The following is a 17,211-nucleotide window of genomic DNA, read 5'->3' on the forward strand; positions in this document are numbered from 1 at the left end:
AGAGAGAGAGAGAGAGAGAGAGCGCTTGCGATGAAAGTGACACCGTCGCGCGTTTCGAGTGACGAAGCGACGAAAATGCCTGAAAGCAGAGGGGAGGAAATGGACCTGCTTGATTTCCATTTGCTATAAGTGACGAACAACGCGGCGAAAGAGCCGTGGAGGGACGAATATATGGACGGATAAATCGTTAGAAGCAATGCACAATCCGTGTGGCTTGTGCCAGCAGCCCTGCCATCCATGTGTATATTGCATTGCCGTGTAACGCGACTTTTATAGTTGTAGTGGATTTTTTTTTCCCAGGTTTTTGACACGTATAAACGAGCCGAGGGTGATGTTCAGACACCCCGAAAACGGAGTAAATGGGTTCTCAATAAAAAATGATCGTTTGAAATGTTTTCACTTTTAGCCACAATTTTAAACAACCTCGGAATATTAAAAAATTCAATTGATTAACACACGTCAAGTAAATATTTTTTTATCCGTTCTCTTCTAAAATCTCTCCGTGCGAAAATAATTAGCAAACGAATCGCACTATGAAAATACGTGCTTGTTCTATAATTCTCTGCTTATTTTTCTTTATGGCTGTGCTAATTTTAAATTTAAGCTAGCACGGCCATTGTTTTTTTGGCAAATCGGCTGGAGTAAAAAAATCGAGATTAGGGTAATTAAGTTAGGGATTAGTTAGCAAATAAATAGCGAGTAATTTTTATATCGATTGTGCTGTAGCGGCTGTACCCTCTTAACAGACGTCTGTGCACAACGCGGAAAGAGTAATAGTTTTCCGATCCCCAAGAAAAAGTTGTTGCAACAATTCTTCCGTATTAATAATTCATATCATATCTCCGCGAGTGAATACACGGTGGAAATCGCGTCGCGGCGATGTTTTGTATTTGTCGATCGCGCATACTATAATGCACGGAGGCGACATTCGAACGCGAAATATTGAAATGGTATTGTTGCCGCAACAATACTCTTCCGGGAGCGACACAACGGATGCTGATAACCACGACCATCTGCGAAGTTCGTATTTATTCATGGCCAACGAGCGTGAGAGAGACGCCGGAGTTACAAGATATTCGTGTTGGTATGTACATCTTATAGCGGTAGCGGATTTTCTTCCCTACGTTCTATCGTCGAAAATTAGCTGTACTGAAGCTTAATCCGTTCTCTATTATTATAATTAACGTCGCGTGTTATGCAGTTGAAACGTCGTAAAGTTACAATGCCACCAAGAATGTCGCAAGGAGAATACAGGAGGGGTATTTATTTTAACAAAATGTTCAACACAAAATAGTTCTTAGTTCGTGACATTTTAATTAAAACCAACGTTTGTATTATCTCGTAAAATTCTTTTGTTACATACCTACATCGTAAACATTTCTGCACGAAAAAGATTGCGTTTAATAAATTTTGATACTGATTGCAACATTTGTAATCCAGATTTATCTAAAGATACATCATTCTTTATAAAATAAAATGGCATAATTAAAATAAATTTTGCTAAATAAACTGTCTTATTAAAACAATTAAAATCGAAACAACTATTTTTATCATCCCGTAAATTCAGAAAAATATTTAAAACGTTACAATTGAACGGAAGTATCTTTTATACGCAAGCAAAAACGTTTTATCTTTTTTACTCTTATGTAAATTATTTCAAGAGACTACTTTTTACTTTTATTCAAGATATTTTATTTTCGTGCATCCCGCAAATTAATTGAAACAACGATTAACTATAGTGACTAGTTTTAACTATCTATTCATTGACGAGAGTGCTTCAACGTATCTTCTCACTTCCATTGCGAAACGTTTTACGTTTCAAATGGAAACGCCGCAACAGTTCCCGGAACGGTTTAGCACTGTAACGACATGTGACTTCTCAATAGCACTGACGAGATGCAGACGCAGAGTGTGCTTGCTAAAGTTGCATACGAACTGTGATTAAATACAAACAAGAGATGGAGAGAGATACCACCTCCGTGGGATCAACATGTACATTCAACGCGCGGTATCTATAACGTTGGAATGAAAGTCACGAGAAATTGTTTTTGAACATGCGCGCGGCTCGGAACATGGGCGTATTGGAATTTCTTGAATGCGACCGCGCTTCTGACCCAGTGACTTCAAACCTTGAAGAATCTGCACGAGAAGATGTAGATGAAGACGAAAATGTTGGAAGAGAACTCGAGGATCGCTATAGAGGACGTCATAAAGGAGAGAAGAGAAAGAAGCCTCGAAAGAACGAACACTCGACACTCTGGCTGACGTGGTTTTACGTGCCGGTATAATAGCTCTTGGCTTCGCCGAGATACTATCCAAAGCTCGGAGCGACCTCGGTCGCCGGCCACACCGACAGCGACAGCGATACAATCGTTAAGTCCACTCAGCAAGTTTTGTCGCCTCAGTCGTGTCGCCTCGGACGTTCGTGTATTTGCAATTTACATAGTTGTTTGCAGCTGTAGAATATAAACTGTATAGACACACAAAACCGCCAATTAAATACGTCTCCATTTTAGGGAGAGATATCTAATCTAGCGCTCTTAAGTGCGTTAATTTAATATCTCGTATGTAGATTCTTATCGCGCGAGAAACGCGTTTCCATTACAACGTAAAGAAGTTCAATAAAGTAGTCATTATATATACGTGTACGCGACATCTCGCACGTCGTTTTCGCACCCTTCAACGATCAAGATGATTCTTTACGGTCAGAGAGATGTCTAGTATTAACTCGAATATTAAGTGCCCAATACTCGCTTGTTTACACTGTTTCGACGTTTCGACGCACTCCGCCTAAATCGTCGACGGATACCTCGAGCATACTCTTGTTATATACTGCAGACCCTCGTCGGCGAATATATGGGACCCCTGTTTACACCGTAGAAATACGGCATATAACGAGCCCGTCGGAACAAATTATAATCGCTCGAGCATCGGGAACGTCCTCGGAATTGCGCCATTATTAGCGTCAACAGGTTCTGATTTCGCGCGCGAGTTTACGCGGAAGTAAACTCAAATCTGTGTATTTACATAGCGCTCGATCACCTTCCGCGTTTGCACGTGAACGTTAATTATTGCCGGCCCGATCGGTGTGCTAATGGTCACTCCGTGTACGACACGCACACTAAATACTCAATCGCGTCAATAAATTAACTGTCGTGTTGCTACGATTGGATTCCCGTTATATATTTCATCCGAATAATCTAGAAAAAGCGCACGTGCTTTTGTAAAAGGAAAGAGAATTATTTATCTTATCCACTTGTACATGCATTATACATGCATTACATCCGTAATATTTTCAGTTTTTATGACATAATTACGAAATATAAATCTCTCTCCTTTTCCTTTCTTCTCTCTCTCTCTCTCTCTCTCTCTCTCTCTCTCTTCTCTCTACGGACTCCAAAATTTTGTCATCTGATCAAAAGAGAATAATACGATGTTATCGGCATTGTGTGCCGCAGGGGATCGAAACGCATCAAATATTTTATAAGATTGCCATTTCCTTCGCTCGAGTACTATTTTATGTTTGATGGGATAGTGGCTTTTATAAGATTTAAGAGCGTTTAATCAACAAATACGCACACGCGAGTAAACCTCAAGCCGATTTTAAAGAGCCCAGATTTGTATTTTCCTACGTGCCGGCAATCTGATCATTGGAATTCTCTCCTCTATCTTTGTTCCTCTCTTTTGACCGTTCCATAGAGCTCTCTCCGAATCCTTGAACCGATATCTAATCGAATCTCTTCGGCGTTCGTTTGGTATCTTCCTGGTAATGAGGTTCTTGCTCCGCATGAAACATGAGACACCAGCCATGCAGCCGGGCGGATATAAACGATATTTCTCTTTTTATGAGAGAAAGAGAAAGGAAAAGGGCGAGAGAAGTGGAGAGGGAGAAGCGTCAGGAAAAAAATTTCATCTACATAGTCCGCAAAATGCTACCTTTTGAAGACTCGACACATTCTTATTTCAATTTTATAAAAAAATATGAATACATTTGTATGAAATTACATTCAAATAGAATTCTGCAGAGATTCTCGAATTAATTTCCTTCCTGGCTTTCTTCGGCAACACGTGTTTAATACGTACGGATCACTCTGCCGTATTGCGGAACCGAAGCCTATTTGTTATCACGTTAGACGACCAGATTTGCGGATTAAGCGTGAGATACGCGCGGATAAGGAATGTTTTTCCTTCGTGTGGGTGAATCTCAATCCCCTTTCGATATCAGAGTGCGCATACGGCGTCTTGGTCAGCGAGTTTTAGGATTTACGGAAGAGCGATGCGAAACACATTCTGCTATATATATCGGTAAGTATAGACGTTTGCCTGTTACACGCTTGGTGTCCCGTGTCGTGTCCACGTGCTCCTGGATTATTTACGTGGCGGATGAGACCTGACTCTCGTAACATTTTGCAGACTCGGATTGCGAGGAACCTAATCGTCTATTATTCAACAGGATGGCCTGTTTCACAAAATACCGGAGCTCTTTGTTGATGGGTGTTACTTAATTCACACGTTTCGAAGAGTATTTGTCAGCAGGATGTGACGTAGGAATTTTGACTTATGTTCGAACGAAGCGTAATCGTCTCTGAGAGATCACTTTTTTTATCGCTGGTCTCGCCGTTGGTGAAAAAAAAAGTAGAAGGTATTAGAGGACATTAACGCGAGCGCCCAAGATTGCTTTGTTAAGTACGTTTTGTTAAATCGATAAAATTTAATTATTAATGTATGTTAGAATATATCTGTTCTGATTGCGTCAAGCAGTTCGTAACTTAACAACGATTCGTGCTTAATAAATATCATTGTTTGCAAAATTGTCCATTCGGACTGCCGCAATAGAGTGATGAGGATAATTACATAATTTTTATTCGCTTCAATAAGCTAATGAATAACTGGTTGTACTTCGTCAATAATATCGTTAATGTATTCTGCACGGTGTTACACACCTTTTATTATACGCTTGAACGGCCGGTCAATTGGGACCTCGTTGCCGCTTTTCAAATTTTCCACGAAGTGAGTGCAGCCGACAGCGACATAACGTGATTATTCTACAAAAGTGATACGCTATTGGAGGTAAAATAAAATTGATATTTCCGCTGTATTGAGTTTCCCAGATTTAGCGAGTCAATCTCGTTCTGCTTTCTTCATTTGTCAATTTTATTAGCGCAATATGTTATTTAATGTAAAGTAATTTTATCTCTTGTCATTCCTTTAATTAATTATACAGTCAGTAAATCAAAAATTATAAATTTTCTGATCACCATGAAATGAATAGATTATCGTTCAGATGCCGTGCTTCCATCTTTCATTGTACCCAGAAATTGTTTCCGCTCTTTGCAAGACTCCACCAGTAGTAACTATCGTCGCGATCAGACGAAGGTAGTAGTTACCCACGTTCGATCAGACAGTTATCCAACTCGCCATTCTCCGTTAAAGCAAAGGCATGATACATATTTTCTTTTTAATTATAGATATATTTTTTTATATTACTCAAATTATAAGATATACATTTTTTTATATAAAACTATTTTTCCATCTTTCCTTTTATTTCCTTGAAAATAGTTTTTATCTCATAATAAGCTGTGAAACTGTTGGAATTATACATTTTGGAGAAACTAAAGATAAACGAAAAAATAGATAAAAATATAAGTAAACGGTAATATTTATTTTCGTCTGTTCCATCCTGCGGCTGCAGGATGTGCAATTGCTTTTATTCGATTCGTGTCGACGGTGAGCGTTTAAAATAAACTGGATTAACCCGTTCTTAAAATAAGCATATTGATGAGCTACATATGCATTCGTGATGAGCATCATCCCACAGCTACCGCTGACGTACGTATAACATCCTTGTGCAAAAATGCATTTAGCAGTCTCCATAAAAAAGGATTACCGTTTTTAAGGTCGAACGATTGATATTTCTAGATTTGGAATTGCGCAGTATCATTTAGCGAGTTTCGATTTTGCGACGTTCGCCCTCGCCCGAGGGGTAGTCGAGGGTTCGCGGCGACGCAGAAACGAATTACGTCGTTGATACGTAAGAGCAGCGTCTTGTAGTTGTCTAAGAAACAGATGATACATTTCGCAACTCCGACGAAGTTTTCGCTGCCCTTCGGCCGCATCCTCCTCGCTCTCTCCCCTCGTCCTCGCTACTCTCGCGTGTCAAGGCTCATATCCCCAACCCCCTTGTCATCACTCGATCTTCCCCCCTACCCTACGTCTCGCGCGCGTCTCTCTCGTCTCTCCGCGATGCACCCATCGCGCAGCAACAGCATCAGGGGGTAGTGCGTGTCCACGTTTTAGCGACCGACTTAACCACCGGAGCTCGCGCAGGCGTTACGCTGTCGTCGCCGGGCGGGAGAACGGGGAACGCTTGGGGGTACGGCGAAATCCTGGCAAATCAATACGGCAACGTCCGCCGGTAACCAGGCAGTCGGGGCTCATCCTTTGCGAGCAACGTGTCGTAAGTCCACGCGCACGCTCAGTTACATCGGCAATACTGATCAGAACAGTCCATTGAATCTTCGTCGTCTTCGACTTCGCTATCGTCGCTGTACGAGCGCATCGATTCCTCTTGTTTCTCTCCCGAGCTTCGATTTAGCTTCACCCAGGTGAAGTGCGCTAGTTGGAAGAAGACGGATGGTATCGTCATTACTTGAAGAAACGGCTGCCAACAGCTCTCTTGGGTAACTGACTTTGTGCAACAGTACGAACATTTCTCGAGAAAAGGAGCTATTTGAGCAATTTCGTGGCAAGTATCTTGCAGATTGAAGTTCCTTCTTGTTTACGATTAGAGAGAGAAAGAGAGAGAGAGAAAGAGAGAGAAGGATACGCATATATTGGAGCGCAAGGGTCGTTTCGGTAATCTCGCACACTCGTCCTAGAGGGTACTACGCATATACAGAGAAGTCACACAAGACGAGTCCGGGTGGAGATTAGACGGTCTCGCGAGCCCCATCGGAGTCACCGATTGTTATTATCAGCGTCCTAAGGAAGACAGTCCGATCCCATCCCGGTACCACGATCGAATTAGTAGGCATTCGCCAGGCCGCCAGGCTACTACGACGTCTGGTAGGCGCGAGTGATTGGTCCTTCCGCACGGATTTACCGAAACACCCCCAAAACGGCAACCCGTCGTCGTCGTGGTGCTGCAGGGGCCCCGCCGTTAGCCGCGAGAGATCGCGAGAAGGGAGTTTGGGGAGATCGGCGGGAGGATCGACCTGTTCGTACGCGACCAGCACCGGCCCCTGGTGCGCCGCTTGCTGGCGGCCCAGTGAGATGGAAGAAAAGTCCTCTGCCCGATTCTCCGAATATCTGTTCGCCAAGATGGGCGGGCAGGACGTCTCGGCCTCTCAGGGTCCCCGCAAGGTGACCGCCGAAGACACCAGGAAATGGATGCGAGAGAACCTGCTGCTCTTGGTCACCCTGTCCGGCGTGCTCTTCGGCATAATTCTCGGTGAGCGACGAAAATGTTTACTTATTCCTTCTTATCATGAAATTTTACGATAAATAACACGATAAGTTCAATTTGGAGAAATCGCAAAAAATCTTCGAATCTTAGAATATTCTTTTTGAAGAAGCGTGACTTTGCTGCATTAAAAATAAAAGAGAGAACTTCGGAATAAATTATTTTTAATTATGTCGTACAGTTGATTATTGTTTGCGTGATGTTGAAAGACACAATGATTCAAGCAGAAATTAAATGGAAGATAATATCTTGTGCTATATACGAAACGTTCGTACCGCACGAATCGTCAGTCGCGTTTCAATTTTTCATTTCTTTACGTGTCAGCTGTGAATTATGACCGCCATTTGCGATAGTTATCATACGCGTAATCTCTTTTGCAGTTCTATAAGCAACTAACTTCATATTATTTAGATTTTAATCTAGTTCAGCACAATAGCAATTCTTCAGTCGGCAATTTTTCTTCTGTTACATCAACGATTACTCTTTTTTAATATCACTTTTTGCGCTCGTACAAGGTCTTGCATAACGATTCGTGTAAATATTAATTGAATAAATTAATCCTCTTGACAAACGTACGCAAGATTTTTTTCCGTAATAAAAACAACGCACATGATAATAAAGAATGTCTGCAACGTGTCAAACGTTCATAGAAATCATACGTGAGCAGTAGCATAATACGTTTTATGCTTACAATAGTGAGAGCTTTCACATGGATCGATTTTACACGTATACCTCGAACGACCCAGTTCGAAATTATTATTCCGATTACGTAAAAATAAGCAGCACCTTTCATCTCGTTAAAAGGTGCTTAACGAGAAAACGTAGGGTTTCCTTAAAAAAATTTCACATTGAATTGATCGCTCTTGGAGCCAACATGATAGAGCCTATATTTTCATGATTATAACACGGTACGTCTAAATCGATTATGTGTAAATATTTAGCCGTGAATATATCATTTGATTTTACCCGCGAATGTTATATATGTTGAATCGTATTTAATTAAGTGAGAATCGATTTTATTAGTTCACGCTGTGTATATAACGGCAGAGAAAATGGAATAATTTCATTTAATTGCATAACTGAAATGTAACACGAAAAGCGTTTTGTCAAATTGTTGAATAATTCAACAAATCTGCAAATTTGACGTAAAGACACAGGAATAAATTTCACGATTAGCAACAGTATTAATAGAACAATCAATGTTCAAGAGTGTTAATATCTACACAAAATTCCATTTCCCATTGATTCGCTACGCTATGAGCGAACGTACAACGTCCGTAGATACTTTGGCTATAAGTAGAAACGTTGATGGCATGGTAATAATTTATATGATGCCGCTCGATAGATCAGTCTAAATCAAAGCTTTCATTCATATCCTTCCTTCGTAGATGAGAGATTCAAGGTTACACGTCAGTCTCTAACGTCGTCAATTTCTACCGTTTTATTTTCTTCTCTTTTTACAAATATTGAAGCAGCAATCCATTATCCATCCATTATTCCGTCGCAATGAATGATTCATTTGCAAAGAACGTATGTATATGCTTTACGCGTTGCAGCCTTTACGAGGGCGTAGAGAGATAGCTTATGCGACTAATCTTTATAATCATCCGGTAGAAATGAAATTATTCAAACCTTCACCTTTTCGCGACGACCTCTTTCTTCGCGATATCGAATAATAAGCCAATTGACCGTAATAAATTTAAATATAGTTCAAGGACAAGCGTCCCGTAAGAAGTTCTTAGGAGTTTTACACGAGCGAATGAGAAAGTAAAGTTGTCGTGACGCAGAATCGCGGATCAGTCTGATAATATCTCGTCGCAGGGTTTGGCTTGCGTCCTCTGGACCTCGGGGACGACGCGGTGATGCTGATCAGTTATCCGGGAGAGCTCTTCATGAGACTGCTGAAGCTAATGATTTTACCACTGGTAATCGCCAGCCTCATATCAGGTGAGCCTTTCTCGCAGGTTGTCCCAGGGCACGCGGTAAACCGCGCACGTCGAATCTTAATCATTTTTTTTTTTTTATATGACCAGGTTCAGCGAGCTTAAACGCCAGGATGAACGGCATGATTGCCGTTCGGACTTTGGTGTACTTCATACTGACGTCCCTGCTCAATGCTGTGCTTGGCGTAGCCCTGGTCCTCGTTATTCATCCCGGTAATCCCGGCATCAGGGAATCGATCGGGCCCTCGACTCACGCGAGAGCCGTTAACATATTAGACAGTCTGCTCGACCTGGGAAGGTAAATTATGTCCGCGATATCTCTCATCGCCCGATATCGATTCTGTCAATATCAATAATGTACATAGACACACTTGCAAGTTTTCCTATTGAAAATGTGAAGGTAATCGAGTGTGAAGGTCAATGTATATAAAACGATGGAAAAATAATGTTAATCAGTTTCGATCTGTGCGTTTGCTTTTGAATTGCATTTCAGGCGTTTCTCGCACGGCTGATAATTGTCGACTATATTTCCGCGAATCGCCAACAAAATTAGGTCGAGCGCTTCCGCTGCGGTTCTCCACTGCGAAAACTTTCAGAAATGTGTGCATGATGATAACGCGACATTGAAATAATATCGATCCGCGTGATATTCCCCTTTACCGCCGCGTCGCTGAATCATTGCGGGAAACACAGTTATCTAAGTCGGATTAAGGTCGTGGCATTTCACAAACTCCGCTAAACGAAATTCATCGTGATCGCAGATACTACTCGTCCGGACGAAAATAGTTCATCGATCGTGCGTATTTTATTCACGCGAGGCGCGCTCAAAAACTCGCGTTTAAAAATCGCGCGATTGCCCAGGCACGATCCTCCGATGTTGTATTAAAATCGAGATATCGCGGCTCGGTTTTATCGGAAACCATTTAACAATTGTTCGCTTCAGTGACGCAACGTAAGACCGTTTTTATTGAAAAGTCGCCATAGCTTGCGCCGCGACTTAATCAATGTGTAAAAGGGCTATGAATAAAACGAAGGCCGCGGGAAAGGCGTTATTTTTAAAATATACAACCCTATCTCATGTATCACGAGAAGATTCTATCGAGACTTATTTAATGCATTCAGTAATCTTTAAAAAAAAAAATATGATTTTAAATTAATGTTTTCCGCAGGAACATGTTCCCAGACAATTTGTTTCAAGCAGCTTTCCAACAAGTAAGGATATTTCCCAATTCCTACGGTCTATCGAAGTGAAGTGGACTCGATATTAAGATAACGTTGTTACAGGCGCATACGGTGTACGTCCCGAAGAAGCAACCCTTTCAAAATGTCACCGATCCATTGCCGACGCCAGTGCTGGGGGACGAAGAAGTGATGAGAGTGGTGCAGTACAGAAGCGGCACGAACACTCTGGGTATAGTTTTTTTCTGCCTAGTCTTTGGTACGTTCCTGGGTACACTGGGTGAGAAGGGGCAAGTCGTCATAGACTTCTTCAAGGCTGTGTTCGAGGTCATCATGCGAATGGTCTCGACCGTCATGTGGTGAGTGTCCCGTAAAATTTTGGAAACAACGCTTCGTCACTTCACTGTCGCTTCGTGTGCCAGAATGAAAAAAAATATCTCGCTTCCAGGATGACACCAATCGGCATCACCTCCGTAATCGCGGGTAAAATACTCGGCGTGGACGATCTGGTACTGGTGATGTCGCAGCTGGCGTGGTTCATCGTTACGATCGCGATCGGTGTCTTTTTCTATCAGCTGGTGATCATGCAGCTGATATATGCGGCCTTCGTTAGAAAGAACCCCTTTAAATTCTACGCCGGCCTGGCCCAGGGTACCCTCACCGCCTTCGCCATGGCATCAACGTGAGTCGTCGATCTTCGAACCCGAGCCCGACCTTGAGAGAATCCATTTTTTCGCCTGCCTCACAGGGCCTCGGTCGACGTTGTGATCGTATTTTCCGACCTCGTAGTCTCCGAGATCCTCATCTCTCTCGGCCATCTCCCGCAGACGTTCCATCTGTACCCCCCTCCCTTCCGTCCTTTTGTTTCTTGTCATCGCGGACCTTTCTATACTTAACGCGAAATGGAGCTGGTCTGTCGCGCGATAGTGCAAGTAATTAATTTCAAAACATTTTGACGCCGTTAAAACGAAGTAGACAATGAGTGATACGTGGCGATGAAAGACGTGTATTGATCGAATCGATTGATGGAGACAATATGTTTCAGCCAGCTGTGTGGAGGCTTTGCGAGGCCACAATCCCGATATCCCTTTCCAAATCATTTAAGCCAGCTTTACATACAACTTTCCGCGAAAATTGCTTCATATAATCCTCTTGCTTAGTTTCTATACAAAAAAAAAAAAAACAAACGTTGTGGAAGAGCTGGCCAATTCCCGAATTATCCCGTTGGTCTTTCCTCCATATATGACAATCTCTTTTAATGTTTGCTTGCGAGGAGAGCTCGCCATGCCACATGAGAAAGAGAAAAAGAGGGAAAGAGGTATGCAGTTCCGAGTAGCACTTAGAATGCTGATATCCCCGGTTTCCCACCGAGCTATACGAACTTCCGAAAGCTCATAGCCAAATTGTTACGGTAATGCAAACGGAATTTCGTCGTCGCGCGCAAAAAAAAAAAAAAATGCCACGAATGAGAAATTACAGGGTGGCTTTTTTAATACGGCTGTGTTATCGCGAAAAATGAAAACTACTGGGCAACGATGCTTGCTCAAACCGGCAATCTGCTGACTCCGTGTTACCTGGACTGATTCGCGGCGTGGAAGTTTTCTAAGGATTCCCACAATCGGTATCTTCGAACTCTTCCCTCGCGACGGCGAGAAAGGGGAAGAAGAAGCCGAGCCGAAGGAGACCTCCACGCCAAACCATACGATTAATCTTAAGTCGTTTTTTAACAATGGATTATGGCGGAACTGAAAAAATATTGGTTGCTTGTGCCGAGCTCGCTCTTGCAGGTACGACGAGGACGTCGATGACCGGCTGTACTCCTGAAACAACGTGCGATTATTTGTTTCTCTTGAATAATTCATTTTTGAGAGTCACGCAAAGCAACGATCATTTTTTCAGTTCGCACTTACGAATTAAATTCAGTTCGCACCTCTGAAATCCTTCCTTTCTTTCTTTCAAGTCCACACACACACATACGCACACACACACATGGGTCTAATACATACGAAAATAAATTTTCCGTCCCAATTATTCTCCGTTATTTCCCACATTTCCCGATCACTGCCACGCCCTCCCTCCCCCTACCCCGTCCCTTCCTTTCCCACCTGGTATTATTACTTTTAGCAGTGCTCAATATTGTTTACGATCCAGCTAGGTTCTTATACAGTTGTATCTAACTCAATCTGTTTTCTCTGTGGATTAACTGTTTCCAGAAGAGAGCGTACACAACTGTGCGTACACTGTGACTGACTGAGAAACTGTTCTCAGTGTAACTGAACAGAGACTGTATGAATATCATGATGATGTATTAGAACACGCACTGCACGCGGCCTTTTGCAGGTGGTTGACTCTGAGGGTAGCGCTTGGTAAGTAATTGATGGCCGCAACATGGAGATACGTACGATTTGTCTGTTGTAGGAACCAAGAGCGGGCTGACGCGGTCTGGCGGATATCCTGGCGGAATTTGTCATCTAAGCTAATAAGCCCGGTTGATTTTCAGGTTGTTGTCACGGTCATTCTGGCAGTTGTTCTGGCACTCTTTCTACTATCCGCAGTTAATAATGCGTCGATGTTAATTCCGAGAGTATTCTTCCCTCGTTCGTATCGAATTCTCTGCGACTCTCCCCACCCCCACCCCCCCTCCCCCATTATAATATCCGTTCTGTTTCAATTTAAGCCTTGGTCTCGGTTACGTCTCTGAGAAACTATCCGGTAAACAAACCGCCGTTACATATCTGTCCCGTAAGTTTACGCCAGAATGACCACAATGACTGGCAGTGACAGGCGACGTGGAGCGAATCTTTCTACTATTCAACGGAAATGTGTTTTGCCCGATTTTTGCTAACGCAGTTTTGTACAGGGCTGCCGCACTTCCTGTGACTTTTCGTCTGATGACCGAGAAGCTCAGAGTCGACCCCAGAGTCACCAGATTCGTCCTGCCGATCGGCTGCAACATCAACATGGATGGCACCGCGCTCTTCGTCGCCGTCGCCAGTATATTCATCGCCCAGATGAACGGCATCTTCCTGGGCTTCGGGGAGATTATCACCGTGATGTAAGTGTCTCCCCCGTCTTCCTGCAGCAAGCTCCTTTATCGAATCAAACTCGCGGAAAATTTTGTTCAATCACGTATTCGCCTGTATTTCCCATTACTTTTATCGTCGTCTCGTTTTGCAAAGCTTGACGTCCACTGCTGCTTCCGTCTCATCGGCCTCGGTACCAAGCGCTGCGCTCGTCCTGCTGTTGGTCGTCCTAAGCGCCATTGACGCTCCTGTTAATGACGTTTCTCTCTTATTCGCGATTGACTGGTTTGTGTAAGTATTAGACAAGATATTCTTTCGCTCATAATATCCTATCACGATATGCCACGAAGTGCCATAAGTGTATTTTTACGCTAAATTTTGTTTCTGAGAATTATAGCAGAAAAAATATACCTATATATAAATTTTTTGAAAATTCTTTATAATCGACAAAACATTAAAAAATTACTTGTTAAGTACGGATGTAATTCTATGTCGATTAGGGATCGGATAAGGACCACCAATAATATGCTGGGAGATTGTTACGCCGCTGCAGTTGTCGAGCAGCTGTCGAAAAAGGAACTGATGGCATTGGACGCAGCAGCCTACCAAGTATAAATACACAAATTAAATCGCTTTATAATTAAAACTACATGCGGAAATTAGAAAAGTGTGTTTAATGTCTACTCGATAATTCATCTCATTTGCTCCTGTATGTAAAATGACTTTTTATTTTCACGTAGGCGTATACCATTGCATAACGCGCGATAATCTAATTTTAGTCTGAGACTGTACTACCAACCACTATCGCCAATGGATGTCTTACCGCCAACAGGGTACCTGATCCTGACACCGTCGTTGTCGAGATGCAAGACGACGCGCGGATAACGGGGATCGCCAAGTAAACAAGCTTGTTGGTAGGGCTAGGCTATCACTTTGTACGATCATTACAAAAAATCATGACGATTCATTAATGGCATCGCTTCGCGAATCGCTGATTTGTCTGCTGGATTAGCAAATGGGGACTTGACGGGAAAAAAAATTAAGATCATCAAAATCAGCTAAGCTTCATGCAGCATAAAATTCATACATTTCATATGCATTTCGCGCGCATTAAATCCCCCCCTCCTCATTAAGAGTAATCTTGAGCAAGTAGCAATGTGTGCGCATTTTTTCCTGTCAAGTCCTCAAGTTGTACGGCGAGAGCATTCTTCAAAATTTCCTTCTTTTCTTTCAGCTTCGGGATATTGCGCATGTCGAGAAGTGTGACGGAAGAGACCGTTTGACTAACGGTCAGCCCTGCGAAATAATTTAGCGTCGCAGAAGCAAATAAATCGACTCTGTCATCTGTTTGAATTGTTCAACGAGGATCAAAAAGAATATTTTGCGTCGAAGGCGCGTGTTTAGTTCCTCTGCTTCTCATTGCTTTAAATAATTCTCGAAGTTCGTAACGGACTTCGGAATCTTCCGCAAGAAATTTTACACCGGCAAGACAGACGCTCTTGCGGAAAATGCGATCGCCACTGAAGACACGAAGATATTAAGCAGTCAATAAGAACGGGGTACGTGTTACGTGTGATGCAGGCACAGAGCAATAAAAATTGATATACCGGATATACGTATTCTGAAAACTATACGATCGAGGCTTCCAAAGACTCGAGGGTAACGCATTTTGTCAATCGTTATAATTAATAATTACGCGTTGTTGTATAGGCAAATCGATGTTGTATAGGCAAAAAAGTCGGGACATAAGTCGTTCAACGACCTCCACAGGGATCAGGCTGGATTAGTAAAGACGTTAATCCGATTGACCGACTCACATTCGAATAAACGATAGATGACGATCGTAGATTAAAAGACTCACCCCTAGCGCGAATCCTGGAGATGATGGACTCGATCGACATCTCCGTCAAGAATTGTTTCTACGATCGATCATATAAACAGCGTCGAATGTGGTGCCTTATTTCGATGCGCCAAACCAGGCAGGCGCGATGAAAGTAAAATGTCTCGCCTCAGTTTGTTCTTTTTCGATCTGTCTTATTGTCGCGCGAACGTTCATACACAAGTATCGCGCGTGTAAGATGCCAGTTCCAATACCTGACGCTTCTCGATGTGACTTAGAACACCTAGCTCCGAATTCCGAGGATTGACAATGAGCATGACTGTCATCAGTGACGAAAATATATAGCTTTCTATCGGAAATAAAGAAATTTTTTACGATGTTTGCGGGACGAGGGAGCTTGATGTGATAACTGTTAGGTAGCTATGTGCATACTTACACATATCTAGAATAAAATAGAACGAATAGAATACGTTTTAATTGCCCTACAATGTTATTACTGGGGATACAGTTTTAGGCTACATTTTAAAGACCGCTCGCTTCGCGTATCGCGCGTGTCGATTACGTCACTGATCATAATCCGAATCAAGGCAGGAAAAAATTGAAAAAAAAAAAATTTATACGGCAACAACATACGTATTCAGCGGAGATTGATACAAGACTCCACGCTGAAGATACAGCAAAAGAAGACTTACAAGCGGGTAGTACTTGAAATAGATTTTAAAGTCATATCTAACTATCGGACCATTAATTGACGGAAAACTGGTGTATAGAACCTTCCTATGTGTTCTGCTTTTGAAAGACGAGTGTTTTTGCGAGAGAGTGCTTGTCGAGACAGAAGTGTGAAACCTCTGGACGTGTATTCTGTTAAAATCGGAGATAACGCTTTATATACCGTTTCAGAGAGCTATCTCAAATTTTCAAAAGAAATTTCTCTTTCACATGGGAACAAAAAGGCATTTGAAACGTTTAATAACGTTGATTTTTATTGATTACAATTATACGGACGTCCAAGATTCTATCTCGTTGCACTCTTCTTCGATTAGTGCTCCCTGCCGTAGAAATAACATACCTTCCAATATGATGTTGTCCAGACCGTAGCTTAGAATAAACAAGTTCGTGTTTTTCGATCGTACGTGGAAGATCATACTAATTCTTCTATGAATGACAAAGAGAACGGAATATTTAAATAGCGCAGCTCGTTGTCGAGCGCCAACAAGACTGGAATATACAATATGATAATACCATTTTGCTAGACGTAATGATGGTAAACGATTCCTATATGGTTTCGCTAATACTAGGCACTAGATAGGTAGGTCGATACGTGTTTCATCGTAGAGACTGTTTAAATGTACAAACTGTTCGAGTACATAGTATTAATATTTTTTAGCAATTATTTACGTTTACTCATCCATATAAATTGCAATGCATTATTCAAATTCTTTTGGAAGTTAATTTCTTCGAAATAAATATATCATTTCATGCGCGCATTTATAGTGAAAATAAATTTCTATTGTTAAAAATGTATTAACTAAAAAGTAAATACAAAATTAAATTCTTTTAAATTTGAATATTCAAAGCAAGCATTAATAAAAATATTTAGAGATTATAAATTGTAAATGGTTATTCATATTTTGCCATAAAACATCGAAATGGCATTAAAATGGATGACTAAAATAAATTAGAGAGAAATTAGAAACTTAGATTGAAACCATTTACGATGAAAAGTCGAAAAGCTTGCTAATTATAATTAATAAATTATTTTTC

General features: G+C 41.8%; 1 protein-coding gene across 2 annotated transcripts; it reads left to right on the forward strand.

Annotated features, from left to right (window-relative positions):
* The first annotated feature begins 7,261 nt into the window (after positions 1-7,261).
* Positions 7,262-16,883, forward strand: LOC105458496 (excitatory amino acid transporter). 2 transcript variants are annotated; one of them, XM_011703840.1, is made up of 11 exons: positions 7,262-7,450; positions 9,284-9,409; positions 9,496-9,703; positions 10,575-10,617; positions 10,690-10,943; positions 11,033-11,266; positions 13,445-13,639; positions 13,764-13,898; positions 14,108-14,216; positions 14,387-14,521; positions 14,842-16,883. In XM_011703840.1, the coding sequence occupies exons 1-10, from the start codon at positions 7,273-7,275 to the stop codon at positions 14,507-14,509; spliced, it is 1,605 nt and encodes a 534-aa protein (XP_011702142.1). In that variant the 5' UTR covers positions 7,262-7,272; the 3' UTR covers positions 14,510-14,521; positions 14,842-16,883. The 2 variants fall into 2 exon arrangements, with proteins under 2 accessions (XP_011702142.1, XP_011702141.1); XM_011703839.1 differs by having other exon boundaries at positions 14,387-14,505.
* The last annotated feature ends 328 nt before the right edge of the window (positions 16,884-17,211 follow it).

The sequence above is a fragment of the Wasmannia auropunctata genome, unplaced genomic scaffold, assembly GCF_000956235.1.
Source record: "Wasmannia auropunctata unplaced genomic scaffold, wasmannia.A_1.0 LD334508.1, whole genome shotgun sequence".
Classification (NCBI taxonomy): Eukaryota; Metazoa; Arthropoda; class Insecta; order Hymenoptera; family Formicidae; genus Wasmannia; species Wasmannia auropunctata.

Excerpts from the sequence above, each read along its gene's own strand:
- LOC105458496 (XM_011703839.1), top strand. The coding sequence starts at position 7,273 with ATGGAAGAAAAGTCCTCTGCCCGATTCTCCGAATATCTGTTCGCCAAG. Across the intron at positions 13,640-13,763 it reads GGGGAGATTATCACCGTGAT|CTTGACGTCCACTGCTGCTT; the intron begins GTAAGTGTCTCC and ends CGTTTTGCAAAG. Across the intron at positions 14,217-14,386 it reads TGGACGCAGCAGCCTACCAA|TCTGAGACTGTACTACCAAC; the intron begins GTATAAATACAC and ends ATCTAATTTTAG.